The 22,219-nt window shown below is 52.5% G+C and overlaps 1 protein-coding gene across 5 annotated transcripts in view; it reads right to left on the reverse strand.

The window, feature by feature from the left end:
- The window catches only part of SLC41A1 (solute carrier family 41 member 1), a 23,092-nt gene continuing 873 nt past the window's right edge, over positions 1-22,219 (reverse strand). For 2 of the 5 annotated variants that reach the window (XM_060293669.1, XM_070043627.1), the window contains 10 exons: positions 18,950-19,972; positions 10,925-11,032; positions 9,727-9,798; positions 8,938-9,082; positions 8,653-8,799; positions 7,899-8,046; positions 6,973-7,052; positions 6,324-6,458; positions 5,867-6,015; positions 1-2,577 (listed from right to left, as the gene is read on the reverse strand). In XM_060293669.1, coding sequence (XP_060149652.1) covers positions 2,392-2,577; positions 5,867-6,015; positions 6,324-6,458; positions 6,973-7,052; positions 7,899-8,046; positions 8,653-8,799; positions 8,938-9,082; positions 9,727-9,798; positions 10,925-11,032; positions 18,950-19,324 — 1,545 coding nt within the window. In that variant the 5' untranslated portion in view covers positions 19,325-19,972 and the 3' untranslated portion in view covers positions 1-2,391. Of the gene's footprint in view, positions 2,578-5,866; positions 6,016-6,323; positions 6,459-6,972; positions 7,053-7,898; positions 8,047-8,652; positions 8,800-8,937; positions 9,083-9,726; positions 9,799-10,924; positions 11,033-18,949; positions 19,973-21,391; positions 21,496-21,670; positions 22,094-22,219 lie in introns of those variants that run through there. The other 3 variants (XR_009562798.1, XM_060293667.1, XM_060293670.1) reach the window with 3 other exon arrangements.

Raw genomic sequence — 22,219 nt, forward strand, 5'->3', positions numbered from 1 at the left:
TAAATAAACGTCCTCTTTATTTTACCAAATATAATTTATCAGTTACGTTGACATTTGTCAATTCAGTTATAGTCACTATAAATAATTGTCGTAGGACACAGTTCTGTAACTTTTTAAGGATAGAAGCGTAAACCAATGTTGCTCCTCACAGCTGGGCCACAAGTCCATGCAGTTTGTGCAATCGGGGGAAAAGAAATGGATCTTCCATGAAAGTCATGAAGTCCATTTTCTTTCCCTCGCACCCCGCAGTCCTCCCTCTGCTCACACACTCAGGGGTTGGGGCACGCCTACCTTCTTGCTTTTGTGGCAAAGGACACTCCGGAATCCCCCAGGGCAGCCTGGCTGAACTCCAGAGATGAAGAAGCGGTGAGTGACTGGGGCAGGGGTGACTGCACACCCCAGGGGCACAGCCTCAGGGGCGGAAGAGTTGGTTTTGGTGCCTGTATAAGAGTCTGTGTGCAAATGGGTTTGGAGGTGGAAGACAAGACGAAAGAAGGCCTGAGGAAGAGCAGAAACAAGGCCAGGCTGGTGTTAATAAACTCTGCTGGACACAACCCCAGCTAGATAACCTCTATGATTCCAATTCTAAAGTTCTAGGCTCTGGAAGGTGGCCTGGGTGGAAATGGAGGGAGAGGAAAGTCTCTGGAAGTAAAGGGCAAGTTCCTGGGATGAGGCATGGTAGTGGTAAAAGTCAGGGTCACTGCCTAGTCTTCCCCTGGAGAGGGGCCCTTTAGGCTACAGAGCGGAGGGCTTAAGGGAAAGCTGTGGATAGACAGGCTAGAAAAAAACCTGCATCCAAATGCCCAGATTTGTACATGTGAGTGTGGACAACAGAATCCTGATCTGCTCACGGTAACGTGTGGGGAAGGTGCAGAGACTCCAGTGTTCTCCCAGTCTTGTGCTGGGCAGAGAAAAGTGGAAGCAGTTGGTTGATATCCAGGCTTCTAGTTCTGAATCCTCTTTTGCGTGGCTGGTGAGGAGATGGGGGGAAGGGAGGGTGAGGAAGGGGAGTTTAGGGAAATCAGCAGTGGCTGAGCAATGGGGCTAGGGGCTCTAGCCGTGGTCAGTGTTGTGCGCAAGTGGGATCCAGGAGTGGAATCTAGAGGCGGAAGCTGGCTCGGTGACAAAGATGGAAATACAGCGAGGAAACTCTCTGCCAGATTGAAAAGGGCACATGGCCTTTATATCTAGGAACGAGGCGAGGTTAGAACCGTGTTTCCCTTACTGCTGGCTAGTCAGTGCCTGTGCAAACAGGACCTGACACGTAGTAGGCACTCAACAGATAGCGCTCAACAAATGTTTCAGACCGTGCCTGCAGAAGAGCTGCTCTTGGGGAGGCTGTGTATTTGCTGAATGAATGAATGAGTGAATGAATGATGAATGTGGGCAGAAGCCAAGAGAAAGGAAAACTGACCTCCATGGCATGAAAGAATGAGCGATTTCAGGAAGTGACAGGGTCTAAGGTGACCACGTGATTATGTCTTCAGGAGAACAGCAGCAGTGAAACACCCCTGGCTGCCCTCAACCTCCCAACCATTTTTCACATACCCATTCTCCGTCCCTAATCTTGGAACCCAACCCGGCAAGCTCTGGGAAAGGTCGTGCTTAGAAGTAATTAGAAATAAAGGTTGAACAGAGATAATCAGTTCTCTGGGCCCAGGGAGGATGTAGATCCCGGCAAACTATGGGTAGACGCGGGTCAACAGGGAGACCAGGCCACTGCTCATATCTTCCTGGATGAGACAATCAATTGGAAAAAAGATCAAAGGGAGGGGCTGGTGGTATTTATCAGGCAATTGGGTAAGGAGCATGTACACAATTTAAGGAGTTCACCTCATTCTCTTTGAGAGCAGGGTAGAGAATAGGGCTCGGATTATTTGGGGCCAGGAGCAGCTGTCTCCTGCTTAGTGCTTTGAAGTTGGTCCATTTCTAGAAAAAGTATGTGTGTGTGGGAGGGGAAGGGAGAGTGACATTTATCCCTCTGTTCAACCGAAAAGAAAAAAAGAAAACAAAGACAAACCCCCAAAACCAGAGCCCACTCACTGAGGCTGAGTTTGCTAAAGCTAAACCAAAGGTCCCCAGATCCCAGATGGAAACCCCTGCCCCAATCCACTTCACCTGGAGGCACCCACCATGAAATTGCACTTGGTGATTGTCTCAAAAATCTACTTGTACTATTCATCTCAGTCCATCTGTCCTGCCTGAATTCTTGCTCTACAAACTTGGCTCAATGTATAAAAATTCCCATTGAAAATAATGAGAATTCGGTATCAAAGTGAAGTCCTAGAAAGAGGTGGGAGTGTCAAGTGGGGTGGGGTGGGGGAAGAGAAACCAAAAAAAAATTTCACACAGAAAGTGCAGAGAGGTGGAGAGAAGGCCGAGTGACCAGGCTTAGTCCCCGACATCGGTGTCTCGGTCCCCAATGAGCCAGAGGACATGGAAGCTGAGTGCTAGGAGCCCAGTGCCAAGCAGGTCCCCCAGGGCCGTCAAGTACGGGATGGAGAAGTTGTCCGGGTCCAGGCCCCGGCCCCACATCCAGTGCACCATCCAGTCTGCGATGTACAGGAGAATCAGCACCTGGAGAAACAGAAGGGCCCAGCCTGCAGCCATCCCCTCTCTCCAGGGGGAGACAGAGGCCATGCCATCAACCCATTCATTGCATCACAAGGCTTGACTATCCACAGTCCTTAAGCTGGGACAGCTCGTCCCTCTGCCTCAGCAACCCCTCTATGTTCCTTCACCCCACAGTGACCACCTTGAACAGATGACAGGAGTAATTCGAGTTCTTTGGGAAGGAGGATGCCCCTACCCCGTGGAGTTTCCCACATCAGCATTACATTCTGCTCCCAAATTTACTAAACAAGAGGCTTCCTAATTGACATCCCACTGGTTGCAGGAATTCAGCCCTCTTGCCTCTAATTCTGGGTCATCCTATCCTCAGGTCACTCCAATTCTTGCCATGTTGGCCTCTTTGGGAGCCCAGCAGGGGACTGGGGGTTGGAGTTTGCCTTTCATACAGGGATTTGTCCCAGAGCAGAGTGGAATAAGGACGGCGTTTGAGGCTGCTGCCGGCACAGCTGTCTGCGTAACAGTTGATTATCCCAAGCTGCCTTCCTCCTGACCCTTCCCATTCTGCCGTTGTGGGCTCAGAGAATGCAAGTTTATTTTAACATTAGTCCTAGCAAAACAGAATTAAGAATGAGTCGGCTAAATACAAAGCAGACAGTGCACACCAATTCAAAAGACGTTTTGGATTATCTGCTGCTTTGATTTACCTGTGCCCTTGCTTTTCTTCCATTACTACAGAAAATTAAGAATGATCTAGATTAGAACCTTGCTAGTGGGCCCAGGACCAGTAGCATCAACAACAGCTGGGAGCTTCTGAAAAATGCAGAATCTCAGGCCTCACGCTGGATCTCCTAAATCGGAATCTGCATTTTAACAAGATTCACACGCACTTTTAAGTTGGTGATAAACTCGGTCTAAAATATTCTGGTGGAGTGGGCTGGCCTGCGTCTTTGATATAGTCCGCATGATTCCTGACATTTGGGGATCCCCAAATGACTGCATCTGCGTAAGAATGAAACGGTTTCTAACGGTAAAGCTCCAACACAGTCATTTGGGAGGTTTTACTCCTGACTGTACTTTGTAAATACTGTGGTATGCAAATTCTGCCCTGAGGGGCTCAGATGCCGGAACCAGGGCCACTGGGGGATCCAGAAGCCAGAAGTGATACCTATTTTTAGGCAAACCTGGTTGCTCTCCTGTCTTCTCTCCAAGGAAGCCAGAGGTTACAGTTCTAGCACCTTCACGTTCCACCTTGCCCCACACACGGCTGCTTTGGACTCCTGTGGCCCTGGCCCCAGCCCTGGGTGAGGGCCAGCCCCCCATAACTTCACACCCTGGCCAGCAGCTGCAGAAGCATCCCAAATAAAGAGCGTGGCCAGAAGGACTTCGGGACGTGTCCCACGAAGGGAATGGCAGCAGCTGTCCCCACATTCCAGCCTCCCGAGCAGGCCCTGGGACACATGGCTGGGAGGGGGCAGTGAGGGGGTCAGGAAGAACCTTTAGAGGGGATCAAGTGCCGTGCTCCGGCCCTGCACAGGCTAGAGAAGACAGTAGAGGTGAGAGTGTCCCCCAGCGTGTTCACAATGGGGAATGAAGCCGGGCCCATCCTTCCCGACGTGGCCAAGGGCTACCCTCCAGCCACAGACCCTCGGTACACACACCTTCCCTTCTCCCATCGAGTGTGCTTCACCCCAACTCACAATGCAACTTGGCAACTTGGGTAACTGCCGCGGGGAAACTGCATGTGGTTGGCCCAGCCCTTGCTAAGATGTCCTAACACACAACATTTCTAAAGTCGGGGATGAGGGGTTGGAGTTATGGATAAGGGCTTACCAATAGGGGACTGGTTAAATGAAACTGTGGCACGTCTACACAACAGGAGAAAATGCAGCCATAAAAATCAGGGTGTTCTGCTCTTCACATATGGGTGTGGAATGATCTCTAAGATGAATTAAGTGAAAAAACCAGGGTGTGGACAGTATGTATAGTGTGCTACATGTGTGTTTAAAAAAAAGAGGAAAATAAGAAAAATATGTATGTTTGCTTCCATAAATATAGAATAAACTTGAAGGATACATAAGAAACAGATATAGATAAACAACAAGGTCCTACTGTATAGCATAGGGAACTATATTCAGTATCTTGTAATAAACCATAATGGAAAAGAATATATATATTCATATATATATATATATACACACACACACATATATATATATATATATATATATATAAAACTGAGTCACTTTGCTGTACACCAGAAACTAACACAACACTGTAAATCAACTATACTTCAAAAAAAAAAAAAAAGAAACAGATAACACCAATGGCCTGTGAGGAACAGAACTGGATGGCTGGAAAAAGCAGAGAAAAGACTTTTCACTGAGGTTTCACTATGAACCTTACACATTTTTTGAACTATGTGACTACTATTACCTATTCAAAAAGCAAATCTGTAGAAATTGAAAATGTGATACTAAGGGTGAGTTTGGCTATAAAGGGGCTGCATAAGGGAGGCTTGTGGTGATGGAACTGTTCTGTATCTCGACTGTGGTGGTGGTTGCATGAATGTACACATGACAGAATTGCATAGAACCACACACACACACACACACATACACACGAGTGCATACTAAAACTGGTGCAATCTGAATAGCTTTGTGCATTGTACCAACACTGATTTCCTGGTTTTGATGTTGTGCTATAATTATGCAAGATGTTACCACTGCAGGGAACTGGGTGATCGGTACATGGGATCTCTCTACATTTTGGGGGGCAACTTCTTGAGAATATATAATTATTTCAGAACAAAAAGTTGAAAAAAAGGTAATAAAAAGCCAGGGAGAAAGCATCCTAGTATTACAGAATGGCAAGGCTGGATGGGATCCAACAGATTATCTAGTGCAGTGGTTTTGACACGTTTTCAAGCTGTGAAACCCTTTATTCAAATGAAATCTCCCAAGGAACCCCAGCATGTGAACAGAAACACATGGAGCTGTGTGGCCAGGATAGGGGGGGTGGCACCTGCCTGAAGTCCACCACCTCTGGTCCACTCCTCTCAATTTACAAATGTATCACTGAGCCTCAGAGAAGTAAAATGACTGAGCAAAAGTCACACAGCATGTTAGTGACCTTGCTGGAACTACAGCCTGTTCTCCTGAGCCCCTGTCCAGTGTTTACTGGCCACACAGTCACAGAGAAAGAGTTGGAAGACTCTTTCTGGGCCAAGCCTGGACCTCTCCTCCCATCCGTGCAGGGCAGCCCTGGCCCCCGCCCCCGTGCCCCTGCCAGTCCGTACCTGGAGCAGTGCAGCTGTCATGTAGAAGATGATGAAGATGAGTGTAAGAGTGGTGTGCCCGCCCTGCATACAGCTGATGGTGTAGAGGAACACCAGATGTCCTGGGACCACGAGGAGAAAGAGGACCCGGGCCGAGCGAGAATTCACATCTGGAACCAGGGGAGAGATGGTGTGAGGAGGAGAAGGGGAGGAGGAGAACGGGCTCCAAGAGGCCTTTCGAAGTCAGGAGGTACCACGCTACACTCCAGGGCAGCAGACAGCTGACTATCCCTATGTCTCCATCCCATGGTCCCCAACCCCCAGGGTGACCCAGGAAAGAACAGCCTTCCTGCCTGGGCTCTGCCCTCCAGAACAGCTGGTACATACAGCCCAACAGAGAAGGAGAACCTACGTATGCAGGCCCCAGCTGTTTCTGAAGTGATGGAGTGAACCTAGGAGGTGGGGACTCTGGCATTACCGGGACTGAAGAAGGTGGTACAAGGGCTGGGGCAGCGGCGAGGGGCTTGCGCAGAGTTCTCCCCTGGCATTCCATTCATGTGGAGGAAGGTGGAGATGCGGCTGGCCTGCACAGCCACCAGATTGCCCCCAACACCTGCGGAGACACATAAGACCTGAGACGTGGGGGTGGGGAGTGGGGAGGGCACGACCCATTCACCAGACCCCAGGAAAAGAGTGAGACACTAAGAAGGAAGACAAAGACACCCTTCCTTCCAGGGAGTCTTCCAGGCTCCTCCCATCCCCCATGCTATGGAGAGGTGGCAGTCCCACGTACTCCTAACACGGCTGAGAGTGCAGGAAGGGACACAGGTGGATCTGCAGACTCAGGGAGCCTGCCTTCTCCATCAATGCAGAGTGTACACCTGCGGTCAGACACAGCCGAGGGGACAAGGCCCTGCCTGGCTCAGCCCCTCTCCAAAACTCTGCGTGGACCCAGGCATCCAGTGCTCATGCGCTGGTTCCAGTAACCAGTTTCAAGTAGCAGTTCAAGTCGTGAACTATCTGAGCTGGACTCTCTTGCCTGCTAGAACCCTGACTGATACAAAGCCCCCTAAATCCTCTGATCCCGCCCTCTTCTTTCCCCTAGGCAGCTAATGCCAAGACCTCACCATTAATCACAGGTGTGAAGACAGCCATCCCTGCAAAGTTGGGGTCTGAGACAGTCTTGTCCAAGATGAGGCCTCCCACACTACACAGACACAAAGACAAGACACAAAGACCACTGAAGGCTTCTGTTCCAGACCTCGGGATGAGAGGTACAGGTCCATCTGGACGTGGGCAGCAAGGTGGCTCCCAGGAGTCCCTTGTCCTTCCAGTCCTCGCCTCCCCTTGCCAGACCAGCTGATGCTCCTGACATACACACTGGCGCAGCACCCGGAGCAAACTGGGGCAGGCAGCTGTCTCCTTTACCCACCTCCCAAGTTGGCTAGAGGAGCCGCCTGCTGTTCTGCCTGCTCAGTATGATTTCCCCTTCTGGTAACAGTGCTGGGCTTTTCCTCAGGGAACCACCTCTCTCAAACTCAGTCACTGTGGTTCGAGTGACACTGCTCCAATGATGGTGAGGCCCCAGGCCCATCCAATCAGAGCAGCACATCCCTAAGGCCACAGTGATTGGTTCAGGGATAGCCACATGACTGGATGACAGCCAATGACATTCTGTAATGGGACTCTGCAGAACTGTTGAGAGAAAGAATCCCTGCTGGCATCAGTAAGCGTAAGGAAGTGCAAACCTGAAGCTGCAGGCCAACACAGAGAAAAGCAGAGCTGAGACATGGAGAATACTGGGGCCCTAATGATATCATTTATGTCCCTGAATCCAGCTGTGCCTCTTTAGTTCTCTAAGCCAGTGTGTTCTGCTTTCTAATGAAACCCATTTCAGATGGCTTCTGTCACTTGCACCGGAAGGACATGTGACTGATCCAGTGTTGAAGGCATTTCTAGGGTCTGTGCCACACTTCCTCTTTCCGCGGCTTAAAAGTGAGTCTGTGGAAGGGAGGGGGGAGGGGGAGGGTGGGCATCAAGAGCCCGAGCCTACCTGCTGATGGCCATGGCAATGATGACAGGCTCCCAGCCTGAGTACAACACCTCCCTTGTGGCTGGGCTCCGTCGAGCCAGCACCACCCAGACAGGCAGCAGGGCCACGAAGAAGGCACACACCAGGGGGTAGATATATTGCCAGACATCTGAGAGAGGCAGAGATGGGAGGGAGGTGAGCACTGCGGCTCCCTGCTCCCAGCCTCCCCCTGGCTCAGCCTGCAAATGCCCCAACTGACCAACAGTAACACCACACTCAATGCCAGTAAATGTATTACCTCATTTGATGCTCACTGTACACCCGGGAGGTAGATGGGGCCAGCCTTTTCCATTTGTAGATAAGGAAACCAAGGTGAAACCTCCTCAGATATTGAACTTATTAGGGGCACAGACCAGATCCTAGGTTTCTTGCTTAGATTCCCCAGAAATCCCTATCTCCCCTCTTCTTCTTCATTTGCAAGCAGATTCCAGCCTCTAGCTCCTTTCCTTTCCCCCTTACCCCTCCAAGATAAGTGAGAATAGACAGCACCAAGCATATTTCTCAAATACTTTCACCCCTGCTCCCGCTGCCTGCATGAATTTGAGATAAGTACTTAGCCTCACCTCTCTAAGGCAGGGAGTTATTACAAACTGTGCTCCCACCAAACAGTTAAGAACATAGAAGACATCCTTACACACGTGCAAGCCCACTACCATCTCTCCCAGTCCCACCCAGGAGTCCACCCTGGTCACACCCTTGATTGCCTCAGCCTCACCCTGCTCCAGGTAGAGTCCCCAGCTGATGCCTGAGAGCAGTGCCAAGGTGATGAGGTCTCCCAGGCTGGCAGCAATGGGCGTGGCCACATTGTCTGGGTTGATTCCAATCTTGCGAGAGCCAATGATGACTCCAATCATGATCATGCCTGGGGAGGAAGGAGAGGGGCCAGCCAGGGTAAGAAGAGATAATGGGGTATCAACCAACAAAAAGAGAGACTGGAGGTTTAGTTGACACCCCTGGGGCAGCCCTTCCTACGCCCCTGCCCCTCCCTTCCCTTCCTTACCCAGTACCAGGGAGGCAATGAAGGCCGTGGCCACGCTGCTGGCACAGAGCAGGAAGGCATGTGGGATACTGAAGTGGCCGTCAGGGATCCAGCCAAAGACGACGGCTGCGATGGACGCCAGGAAGCCCACCACCGTGGCCTGCACCTGAGGAGGGGAGTGGTAACTCGGAGAGCAGAGCGTGTCTTAGCTGAGGTCACTGAGCACTTAGCGAGACCTCTTCCTGCCCTCAGCAGCCCCAGGAGGCAGGCGGGGCTGGCCTGTCCAGTCCTCCCAGGCGGGAATGATGTCTTTATTTATTTAGTTTCACACCAGACACCAGTACTGGGTAATGCACCCTGCAGGAACCCAGGACATGTTACTGGCTGAATGAGTGTCCCTCTGAGGATTGGGGGAGGTTCAATAGAGCCTGAGACTTCAGTCCAGACACAAGGCCTGGGACTCAACGGGGAAGACTCCCAGTTCGGAACCTGTGTGGCCTCATGGGGAGATGGGACAACAGCAGTCAAGGACCGTCAGCACTCCCGGGTCTCCTCCTGAGTCTGATCTGTGGGGACGCAAGCCCTCTGCACCACCGGAAGCCAAGAACTGACAGTGGAGATACTGGGGTCTCCCCCATCTTGGCTGTTTTCCTGGGAAACCTGGTTACCTCCTGGAGTCCCTTTGGGAGAAGCCAGCTCGGCAGGACGCTGGAGCTTTACTCAGGAGCCGGCAGGGGCTGACTTAAGCCTTTCAAACTCCTGACCAGGGAGGAAGCTTAGCCCCGCTGTCTCTGGTCCCTGCTCTCTTACCTGGATGAGGGCCATATTCCCAGTGATCAACCGCCAGAGCTCCTTGGGTGTGTCCATGTGCCCGATGTTGGCCTGCGAGAGGGAGGACGAGGGTCTGGAGCTCCAGGCTGGAAAAGGCCTGCAGCTCCATCCATTAGGACCTTGCCTGGATCAGCAGGCAGTGCATGTGACCTAAGACTCTGGGACCAGGACGTGACCCCCAGGGAAAGTGAAGCAGGGTCGAGGGGCTGGGGTGAGAGGGAAGGAGCAAAAGAGCCTTGAGCTCCTGCCTCTGGCTGGGGTTGGGAAGGGGGCTCCCAAGGCAGCCTCCTCTTCTCCCCTCCTCTCAGGACAGCCACTGAGCAGAGGCCGATTCCATGCTCTGCCCTGCTCACCTGGGCAGCTCATTCCCACATGGGTTAAAATGACCTGATCCTTCCCTGGCTCTGAAGCCAGCTTGCCATCTTAGGGGAGAAAGGTCAGCTGCTGGTGCAGGATGGAGGCCACGAGAGTGTTTGGGAAGGAGTGAGGCGGCATGGGAATCGGCCAGGAGGGCAAGTTGGGGAGGGCTAGGCTGGCTGCCACTTCTCTCTGCTGCCTTCTCCAGGCTCATGGCCGTGCAGGGACACCCCTGTCACTTGGCTCCCCTGGGCTCCTGAGTTGTACTGCTTCCTGCCTCCCACCCCATGGGGCCTGTATCTGGTTCAGTCTCCGAACCATGAAGGCCGATCTAAGAGTTTGGGGAGGTGGGAGTGATGAGAAGCCCCTCTTCATCTATTCCCTTACAGAAGAGCAGCCTGCCATGGGGGAAAGGGAATGGGATTGGAGGGGGGCTGGGAAGGCCTGGCTCTGCTCCTGCCCAGCTGCAGAGTAGGGCTGGAGATCAGAGGAGGCCCCCATCTGTGCAGGTGGAGGGACCAGCATGATGCTCGCCTGTCAAAGCTGCACAAACAGTCACGAGGCGGGTTGCGAAGCAGGAGGTGGGGCAAGAGGCCAAGGATGGCTGGGACATCCAGAAACCGAGCCTGGGAACCACTCTGGGCAGGGAGCTCCTGCCCAGGAGCAGGACAACCGGCCTGGGGTCTCCCTACTCCTTTCCACCCCAGACCCACACTGCAGACCTGGACAGTTGAGAAAGGCCTGTGGTGATCTCCTAGTCAGGCTCTGTGCTGCCCCCGAGTCCTCTGTGTGCCCCATTCCTCCCAGCCAGGACACTCACTGCGGTGGAAAGCCTTGATGCCAGGGTCATTTCCAGGTTCCCCTTAAGCCCCAGCAGTGCAGGCACCAGGATGAAGACCTCTGTCACTTTCTGGAAGACTTCCCAGTGCTGCAAGGTGAAAACAGAACCCAGGCATTTCAGGGCCCCAAAGGGCTGGCATCGAGGTTGAACGTGAAACTGAGTCCTCCTAAAAGCGAGTTCCTGTTCCAAGGTTATGATTAATGTCTTTATCCAAAACTTTAATCCCTTTCTTGTCCCTTCTGACCTCAATCCTGTGCTAACTGAACACCAATCAGCCAGAGTCAGATGACTAAGATTGCTGAGGTCAATCATAACATCATTAACGTACAGACCTAGGCTGTTTCTCTAGGTCAAAATGAGCTAACAGACCCTTGGGTCATGGACCACCGGACCATAGACTCTTAAACTCTGAGTCCCAAAAGTACAATTAAGAAATGTCACAAGATGATGATTAACCCCAGCTTCTTTGTTCTTCCCCTTTAAATCCCCCTCACTCAGAGACCAAGTGGGAGTGGATCTGAGGCTTGTCTCCCACTCCCTTGCTCGGTGCCCTGCAGTCAGCCCTTACTTTGCTGCGAACTTGCTGTCAGAGTTTGGCTTTCTGGGCTGTGGGCACACGAGCCCTTGTTCGGTTACAACTGGATAGTCTGGGAGCAGGGGCTTGAGGAGAAAATGGAATCAGCAGGGAGTGAGCACGTCAGACGCCTTTCCTCCAGGAACCCTGGAAGCAAACCAAGTCCGTGGTACTCCAAACAACAAAGCCCCCCCTCCTGCCACCCAGAACAAGAGGAGACGTGGAGGGTCCCTTCCAGTCAGGAGGCCCTAGCCCGTCTCTGCTTCTTCTGCCTGCTTTGTGGAGCTGGGGGAGAAGACAGCAGGGACCCACACAGCTGAGTCACCCCGGGCTGGCTTACACCCCAGAACTCCTTTGCGATCTCCCTTCCAATTGTCTTCAGTCTGGTTTCTCTGTGGCCTCAGCCTTGAGCAGTGTTGTCTCAGCTGTTGAGCACTGGGCTCCATGGGGCTGGGGTTGAGGAGATTAGAGAGTTTGTTTGGTTTCTATCTATCTCCAAGGGCTTTGTGCCTCAGCCACGGCAGCTCTCCTTTAGAACAGGCTCTGAATTAAGGCCCCCAAACCTCAGAGTGTTGGTCTGCAAGAGGTTTTTCATTCATCCTCTGCATTCTCTCACCCTACAGACCTGCCCCAATCTCTCAGTTAGGAAAGGTAAGTGTACCCCTGCAAGGAAGAGCCCTGGACTGGGAGTCAGGAGACAGGGATTCCAGCCCTGAGACCATCAGGCCTGGCTCTCCTACCTATTTCTTCAGCTAACATCTTTTAAGTCTGTACCATGTGCCAGCCTAAGGCTCTACGTGCATTTCCTCATTAGATCCTATCAACAACCCAGTGAGGTAGGAGCTATTATTATCCCACATTGTAAATGAGGAAACTGAGGTTCAGAGAGCACTGCACTCTTTAGTGCTAAGTAGGAAAAATGTAGGAGCCAGGATTGGTTATTTGAAAGCTACTTTAGTTGCAGTTGAAACTGAAGACTTGCAAAAAAGGCTGGGACTGTGTTGCCCCCGAGGGCAATGTGGATTCCTTTCCCTGTGCCTTTATCCATTTCTAGAATGGAAAGCCTTCAGGTTTGGAGAGGCGAGGGGTCAGGAGGCCAGACAGAGGTACGCAGGCTGATCAGAGCATCAAGGTCAGGAGGCAAAGTGCTCTCATGAGCAAAGGCACTGGACTGAGAGTCGTGGGTCTCGCACAAGAGACCACAAGGATAGGCCTCATGCTGTGTCCCCAACATCCTCCCACAGAGACCAGCCAGGGGTACCTTAGACAAGTTATAAGGGCCTTGAGCTCTTGACTATAAAAGGTACACTTCAGGGACCAGATCAGATGGTCCCTAAAGGCAATTCCAGCACTGACAGCTCTATAGTTAATGATGAGCAAGGCTGCAAATCAAACCCACAATGAGATATCACCTCATACTCATTAGGATGGCAACTATTAAAAAACAAAACAAAATAGAAAGTAACAAGTGTTGGTGAGGATGTGGAGAAACTGGAGCACTTGTGCACTGTCGATGGAATGTAAAATTGTACAACCACTATGGAAAACAATATGGCGGTTCCTTAAAAAATTAAGGAGAGAACTAATATATGATCCAGCGATCTCACGTCTGGTATATACCCAAAATAACTTAAAGCAGGGTCTCGAAGAGATTTTTTTTTTTTTTCGGTACGCGGGCCTCTCACTGTTGTGGCCTTTCCCGTCGCGGAGCACAGGCTCTAGACGCGCAGGCTCAGCGGTCATGGCTCACGGGCCCAGCCGCTCTGCGGCATGTGGGATCTTCCTGGACCGGGGCACGAACCCGTGTCCCCTGCATCAGCAGACAGACTCTCAACCACTGCGCCACCAGGGAAGCCCTCGAAGAGATATTTGTACATCCATGTTCATAGCAATATTATTCACAATAGCCAAGAGGTAGAAGCAACCCAAGTGTCCACTGACAGATGAATGAATAAACAAAACATGGTCTACACATACAAGGGAATATTATTCAGCCCTAAAAGGAAGGAAATCCGGTTACATGCAACAACATGGAGGAACCTTAAGGACATTATATTGGGCTTCCCTGGTGGCGCAGTGGTTGAGAGTCCGCCTGCCGATGCGGGGGACACGGGTTTGTGCCTCGGTCCGGGAAGATCCCACATACCGCGGAGCGGCTGGGCCCGTGAGCCATGGCCGCTGAGCCTGCGCGTCCGGAGCCTGTGCTCCGCAACGGGAGAGGCCACAACAGGGAGAGGCCCGCGTACCGCAAAAAAAAAACACCAAAAAAGGACATTATATTAAGTGAAATAAGCCAATCACAAAAAGACAAATATTATATGATTCCACTTATACGAGGCATCTAAAGTATTCAAATTCCTAGAAATAGAAGTAGCATGGTGGTTACCAGGGGCTAGGAGGAGGGGGAAAAGGGAAGTTCATGTTTGTTTAATGGGTGTAGAGTTTCAGTTTTGCAAGATAAAAAAGTTCTGGAGATCTGTTTTACAACAATGTGAAAACATACTTCACAGCACTGAACTATACATTAAAAATGGTTAAGATGATAAATTTTATGTGTTTGTTACCACAGTTAAAAAAAAAGAGGAGCACGGAAATCAGAGGGGGCTAAGGCCAGGATTAGAGTCCAGGGGAGGCTGGACATTGGGGAGTCCTATAAAGGCAAGGACCTCTCTTTTCCTGTCAGAGTTCTTTTTGTGGGTGTGTGTGGGGTGCTGATGGCAGGGGGAGTCCCTACCAGGACCCAGGGGAAGGGCTCATCTCATTAGGGCTGGAGCGTATCTGTACCTGAGCTCCTGGCCTAGCTCCTCACTGGTGGAAGGCGCAGGACGTTTTTAGGGAAGGCTCTTTCTGAAAACTAAGGATGGGAAAGAAACCGCCTGTCCCCCAGCCACAGTTGCTGAGCTTTCAGGCACCCACAGGAAGAGCCAGGAGGGATGCAAATCCCTTTTCATCCCTGGGCCCCCAAAGAGAAGGCAGCCCCAGTGAGTCCCGTCTACGCTGGAGGAACTCGGGGACTGTTGTTCTTGGACAAGGCCAGCACATAGCTCTGGGGCACCAGCTCCCAGCAGGCAAGGCCGTGCTCAGCTCTACCTCCTCCTCCCTCACCTCAACTGGACACGCAGCTCCAGAGACGAAGAATTCTCTCTGCTCCCCTCCCCGCCCCTCATAAGGGTGGCTGACCTATAAGGGTGGTTTGGAAGCTCCGCTCAAGAGCCCAGCCTCGTATCCCCTCCTCATGCATAACACCTACCGCTCCCAGCTTCCAAGCCGCAGGCTCTGTGAAAAGCTTTGATCTCCAGGTAGGCGAATGTAAAATATGTGTACTTATTGGCAGAGTGAAGGAGCACGGAAAGAAATACTCCAAGTGTATGCCAGCAATATTTTCTGAACTGTTTGTAAGGTATATTGTTTGTCTTTACGATTAAGAAAAAAAATGTATGAAGCTCAGCTAAGCCCCTCCAGCTGCCACTATAAATACTCCCAAATCCCTGCGTCTCCCAGCTCACAGGCACCCTCTCCTTCAACTACACAAGGACCTAGAAGGGATAGGGTTTTAGCAGCGATAAGATTCGGGACAGACAGGAAAGGAGAACCAGCGGCTGCAATGACAGCCCTATGCAGAAGTCTTCCCGGCCAGCCAGGATACAGCCTGGAACCTCACACCCCCTGTGCCCCTACCCAGCAACGCCCTGAGCTGGCACTCGGGTCAAAGTAGCCAATGCCTACACACATACTTTCTTCACCCACCAAAGCCTCTCAAAGACACAGCTCAGACAGGGGAGCCTCTGACATGTATGTACACACACACACACACACACACGGCTCTGAGAGAGCCCGAGAAGCAGGCTGCCCTGAGGTGAGGAGTGGGTAGAATGGGCAGGGGCCCGACAGTGTCTCTCCTTCCTCCTTTGGCCTAATTCAGGCCCATCCTGTTCATCCAGGCTGGAAGTGCCTGCCCCTGAGGTCAAACCAGTCAGCCAAGCCTTCACCCACACCTTCCTGCTCTGCTGGGGATGGAAAAGGGCACGTTCCAGGAAGCACTTGGCGGGAAGCGGGGACAGAACACATCAACACTGCTTCTCAGAAATGTAGCTCTTCTTCCCTTTCCTTCTCTGTCCGTGGATACAGGGGAGTGAGGGCTCACTGGGCCCTGATATTTTGGGGCTCAGGGATGAGACAGTTCCCTTCACACTTAGAAATAATCCCAATTCTGAACAATCACCCTAAGTCTCACACCTCAGTGGCCCTGCTGCTACTTCATCCTGATACTTCCATCTTGCCTCTTCCATCCCTCACCTCTTCTGGCCTCAAAGACAGACCCCTGCCTGCCTCTGAGTGTTCTGCCCTGAGCCTTCCCCTCCAGGGAGACAGCAGCAGGGAAGAAAGTCACAGCCTGGAAAAGCTGGAGTCAAGGACATGAAGAAGACTAAGATCCCCAGCAGCTCTGAGAACCAGGCTGTAGGAGAACCTGGGAAGGTGGGCTGGAGTTACCTTTCAGGGTGAGGACTAAGTCAGCTCAGATTAGAGTAAACCCAACCTTCACCTGAGGCTTTCCCCCGCCACCTGCAGACATCCTCTAGGTGTCCAAGGAGAAGGGCCTCAGGGCAGCACCCGGGTACAGAGGGCTGTACAAAGTGTGATCAAAGGGGTGGACATGTGGAACCTGAGTGTCCTAGCCAGGAATGCCAGCAGCCACGGGGGCAGGCCAGCCATGAGGGGAACGCTTCTTTCCCACTCCACTTCCCTAAGCCCATGCTTGCCATCCACTTTCACCTTTGTAGACTCTTCTGTATACACAGCAGGAAAGAAAAGCGAGAGGAGGAGGTATTTCGGGGAGGGGGTGTCTCCTTTCCTTGGGATCCTCAGCAAGTGAGGAGTGAGTCAGGATAAGGAGCTGGGAGTCTCACCTGTTTTAACACAGCTGGGGATTCCAGTGAAGGTTGGCACACCACCTCCTGCCACCCCCATCCCTCAAAAGGCTGACAGAAGAGGGGAGTGAGATGCTCTGCGGCCGCCTAGGACCAAACCAGGAGGTGGGGCAGGGCATCTGCAGCATGGAGGCTCCCAGATCCCAACCCCCTTCAATTCCAACACTGGGCCCAGTCCTGCTTTCCTTCCCAAATGCTATGGGAACTTTCAGCCACGGTAGGGAAGTTGCAGCAGACTGCAGTCCACTTAAACCTTTCCTACTTTTGGCCAGTACGCCAGCCCCTTATCTCACTGCAGAGGCTGGTTCTACAGGCTGAGTGGAGAGGAGGGCAGATAAGAGGAGAGAGAAATGGGCCTGGGGAAGAGACTGGGGCTTCTGCAGCAGTGGGGAAAAAAGGGGGGTGCCCTGGACCAAGGAGACATCTGTACCAACACGGCCTTCTGCTCAGCTGCTCTGAGACACTGGGGATACTCTACAGCCAGCTCCTCCTGATGGCCCCAGCCTCTTAGGGCCCCAGATTCTGTCCCACTGAAGGTCATCTTAGCTTGTGAAGGGGGAATGCGTGTGAATCCTTAGAAATTGTCCTGCTTTTCCTGAATCCGAGATTGTCAGACACCGCTTTTGCCCCCTTAGATATGGAATAAGAATCTCCCTGTGGTCCCTGATCTTTCTGCTCCCACCCCTGCCATGACATAACTGCAGCCATCTGCAGGGCCTGCTCCAGACCAGCTGTGGCAGGAGGCTGGGGGGACGGGGACAAGAACAAACCAGCCATTGTCATCCATACCAGCTGGACCTTAGCTTTGGGGTGGGCCTAGGTGCCACACTGAGGGCAAATGTTGGTCCTCTGTGGGCACACTGGTCAGGCTCCAAAGATTCCCTACCTGGGTTTCTCAGTGTCTCAGGACCATGGGTGAGGGGTGGAGGTGGGCAAGGTGTCAGAAGTCTTTTCAGTGTGTGAGATGGGGGGAGGGAGGGGCCCTCTAAGAACTTTTGTTCTTTGCTCATTTTAGAATGTAACTCCAGCTGTTCCCGATTCCAGTCTATGCTGTTCTTCGGGGAAAGACAAAGAGAGCAGACCCCTCCCAGAGCCTTTAACCAACTGGCGAACCACAGCCATGGTGAAGGCCATAGAGGTTAATGGCATAGGTTCTGAGTCAGATGACCAGGGACAAGTTACCTAATCCCTCTGAGCCACAGGTTCCCTATCTACACAATGGAGATGGTTACGGTTCCTACCTCATGGGCCCACAGAAGAGGCCAACAGATGCTCCCCACTACCGTTCTTACTACCCACAAAAGAAAACAACCCCTTCCCAGGTCACCACCAGATCCTGGTTCTATACCCTTTGGAGGCACCAAACCAGAACTGGAAAACTCTTAGAATGAAAACCAAGGCCACAGGAAAGGGATGGAAGAGGTGGAGAACTGCTACCCTGGTCTCATTTCTCCTCCTCCCATTACCTCCACTCGCTGCCCTAGAAGGAGCAGCTACCAGGGGGAGGAATCCAAAGCCTGCCTTCCTAGCTTCTGGCATGAGGAACAATCCCCCAGATAACAGGTTAGGGGAGAGAGCAGGAATGACATAAATGTCATCCTCATTAGCAACCAAAGCTGCAGTGTTCTCCTAAGGACTCAAGCCAAAGTGGTCCAGGTAGACAGCATTGAAAGAACCACCTAGAACCAACCACCCTGTTTCCTGGGACAAGGGCCTGGTGAGACTTGCCAGCAGGACTCTCTGTACTACCACATGCATCGTTGGTAGGGTTGGATGGGAAAAGGGGAGGGGATGCTGAACTCCATGTCCTCCTGAGAGATTCCATGAGAGATTATATTTTGTCCCCATATATGTCACACAATTAGCACTTCTATGTCTCATCACACCAACACCGCCCCCCACCCCCGCAAATCATGTATCAGACAGCATGTGCCCACCCCCAATCCCCAGCAAGATCCTGCCAAGGTTACAGGCAGACAAGCAACACAAAATGCCTTTAAGAACCTTCCCACTTAATTTGAGACCCTCTTGGCAGCTAGACAAATTCCTGCCCAGCAGGGGGATGAAGGGGAGACTTGAAACTGAGCTTTCTCCTGTGGGTATCCTTGAAACCCCAAAGTAAAGCGAAAAGAAAGTATAAAGAGGAGACCTATCTAAATGTCTCCTACTGAGCTGGGCTCAGCAGAAATGCCCAGGAGGGACGGCAGGTAACAACCCTAATTCCATCTCTCCTCTTCCAAGCCTGAGCTCTGGAACCAATTCTGCTTCTGTTAAGCAATACTGCCCTGACCACCTCCCTGGGACTACTGAGCTTCCTCAAGGCTTCTGTAGAAAGTAAGTAGATGAAGAAGCAGCCAAGGACATGATCCAAAGGGAAAAGTACTCCAGGAAACAGCAGCTGCTTCTGACAGGGAGGTGGAAGAAAAGCTCCAAGAGACAGTTTCCCGGGAGGAAAAGGTGGCTCCGGGCTCAGGGTCAAGAGCTGCCCTCCCCAGGTCCTACCTGTACGATGTCCAGCACCATGCCGGCAGCCACAGTCCCAAAGCCTGCCAGAAGGAAGGGAAACAGCACTTGCAGCCCGATGGAAAAGGAGGTCTCCTTGAGCGGGGAGGGTGGTGCGGGGCCACGGTCTGTGCTGACGTCGTCACTTTCATTGCTCTGGCTCCCGTTCTCCAGCAGGGCATCCTCCTCCCGAACCCCCTTGGCGTTGGCGCGAGACTCAATCGCCACCACCTCTACCCCAGCCCCATCAGGCCCCAGGAACTCTGAGGTCCCGGCCAAGGGCTCTCGCCCGGGGCCATCCGAAGGGCAGGGTGAGGCAGTAGGGCCAGTCCCGTTCAGCTGGTGGACGTCCTTCGGCTCCGGCTTAGAGGACATGACGGGAAGGGAGGAGGAGAAGGGGGAACTCTTCTCTCTTTGTTTGCTTTCTCTCCCTTTCTAACTCTGGAAAGAACTTAGTCTTGGGGTGAACCCAGGCTTGGTCGCCGCGGGACCTCTTCCCACGGCTCTCCGCTCCTATCAGGTGCTGCAAAAACTGATCCACCAACAGGCAGCCCCATCAAGCACTGAAGCCACGAGCTGGAGGGGAGCAAGAAACTCCTCACCAGACTCTGCAGCCAGCCACTAGGGGTGCAGAAGCCTGACCCAGCTGGCCAGCGCTGTGCTTGGGGGAAGCTTCTCTGGCCTCTTAACTTCTTTGGTTCTCAGTGCAGGCTTCTCAGAGCAAGGGCCATCCAGAGTAGAAGAGCCCAGCTAAGTCTGGGGTGCCCTCTGAGGTGGCCCTTCTTTCATTAAAGTAGCTTGAGTTCAGATCTTTCAGAAGGCAGCTTTGGCCGGGGGCTGTGGCTCCTTCCCCCGCCTCTGGTTGGGCTCCTTCAGCTTCCCACAGCTCCTCGGGCTCTGCTGGTCCCAGGGCACTGTCTGCTGTCTCTCTCCTTTTTTCCAGAGATGTCCTTCCTTCCTGGGAAGACCTTGCACCTTCCCAAATCCCTGGTCCTTAAAGTCACAAGAATCTGTATGGAACACCTTATGTATGAAGAAAGAAGACAAGAAAAAGAGAATGTTATGATACAGCAAAGGACAGCTCCTACTGGGAGAATCCTCCCACAAGGCAGGTATAAAGAGTTTGCTATTTGCCTTCCTTTTTTTCATTAAATCACCCATTCCTGCCCTGTGACATCTAGATGCCCAGAGGGCACTATCCCTGCCATGTTCCCAACAGGCAACCCACTGCCTCACAGGGACCACCACTGTGGTCAACAGCAATGAGATGTGGCCAGCCTGGGATTAGGAAGATGCTGCGCAGGAGACCCTGGCATTGCCTTCTCAGCGACCGGGGATGGGAAGGGATGTCCTGGGGGAGATCCCTTCTTGAATGCCCATTAAGAACCCAAGATTATTAAGGTGTGGTCTCCCAGTGGGGTCAGTTACAAATTCAGTCACAAGCTCCCTGTAGCCACCCTGCTGTAGAAAGTGATTGTTTACAGCCACACAGGGCAAATAAGCAGGGAGAATTTGATCACTGAGTGAGGGACCCCAGACCCCTAAAAGCCCCAGCCCCTGAGCCCCTGAGGAAAAAAAACCAACAACTGGGAGGACTTCCTGGGCAATGGGGCAAGGCTGCCAGACCAAGGCCAAGAGCCAGAGGCCTACCCACTCCTGCCCTTGAGGGTCAACAGTGTTACAGAAAGCTCAGACACTGACTTGGATCTAGGCCTCTGTTCCTACTTCTCTCCCCCTGCTCTTGGCCTTGTGAGCTTGTCAGATAGGACAAGGGTGTTATCTCAGTTTGAAGGGAAAGACGGTAAAACTATTGGTTATTATGCACACATTTCAGTTCTCTAGGTTCACCCTGTTCCCCAGGGTTATTGAGAGTTGGATATAATGTAATTCTTAAAAAACAAAAACAAAAAACAAAAGCACCATCCAAATAAATAAGTAAATAAAACAAAGCAAAATAAAAAGCAAAGCAGCATAAGCCAAAATGCACTTGCTCCCATGCACTTGCATGTCTCTTTAGCTGTAATGGCCCCACTTTTCTTGCCTAAAGAAATCCCCAGGCCTTGATCCCACCCTATTCCAGCTCACCAGAATAGCTCTCACAAGTAAAAAATAAATTTAAAGAGAATTTCCCTAGGAAAGATGAATAGGTCCTTAAGTATTCCAAGCACACACAATTAGTCAACTCCTGTTTGGGAAAGGGTGGATCAAACTCCAGTAACTGGCCCATGGGAACTGTTTTCTCTTTCTAGTCACTCACGTCACCAGGACTCCCTTTTCCAGTCTCCTGAAACACTGTCCTGTGGTTCTTTCAAAAACCCTCACTAGAGATCCAGGAGGAAACCTCTGAGCAAGAGAGTCCACTGCCCCTTGCCAGAAAAGTTTCTGAGTCCGTTAAAACTTGACCCTCCCTCCTCCTCCCGTCTTCCTGGCAGGTCACCTAACCTGAAAGGGGGGCTCGAAGGAAGAGAAGCCAGTCCCTCACCCCACTCCTTCCAGTGACTGAGACTTCAGATGGGCCTAAGGCCATGGGATGAAAGAAGCAAAAGTGACCCAGGATGCCCTGAGGAGGGGACAAAAAAGACCGTCTTAGTATCCCCAAACCCCGGGAGGGAGAGGTATCTGGGTGGCCCTCCCGCCTTTCCCCGATTCAGACTCAGCAAATGCGCTGCGCTCCAGGTCTCCCGCCCTCGCCACCCACCCTCTAGACCCAACAGGACTGACCTGCCCCTCGCTGGGGAGGAAGAGGGGCGCCTGGCGTGTGGCAGCAGGGACCCGTGGTCTTGGGGGGTGCAGGGATCCCCCTCTTCTCATCACTCCTCCTCGGCAGTCCTCCTCGGCCTCCGGCGTGCCCCCCACACCCCCAGCCAAGGCGAGCGTCCAGCCGCGACACCCGGCTCGCTACATTTCGCCTCTGCGTTACTGCGAGGCCGCCGCTCCGCTTCCACGAAGGGGAGGTGGTCAGGGAGGGAGTGCAGGATATACCGCCTTGCTCCCGGGCGGGGGCTGGGGGACCCGGACGGGGGACCGTGGGGCCGAGCTCACTCGCCCCCAATCGCTTCTTGCCCGGGGACTTGGGCCCGACTGGTTGGCTGCTAGGGGCAAACGTGATCTGGGGCAGACTGGGTGGCACCCCCCCCATCAAAAATAGATTCTGGATGGACAACTGCAGCAGCCAATCGGGGGCGGGGGAGGGGGCGGGCTCAGACTCGGCCTGGCCCCTTTCCTTCGCTTCGAGCCGCGGAGGCGGGGCGCCAGCAAAACGCAGTGCGA

The sequence above is a fragment of the Globicephala melas genome, chromosome 1 (assembly GCF_963455315.2).
Source record: "Globicephala melas chromosome 1, mGloMel1.2, whole genome shotgun sequence".
NCBI lineage: Eukaryota > Metazoa > Chordata > Mammalia > Artiodactyla > Delphinidae > Globicephala > Globicephala melas.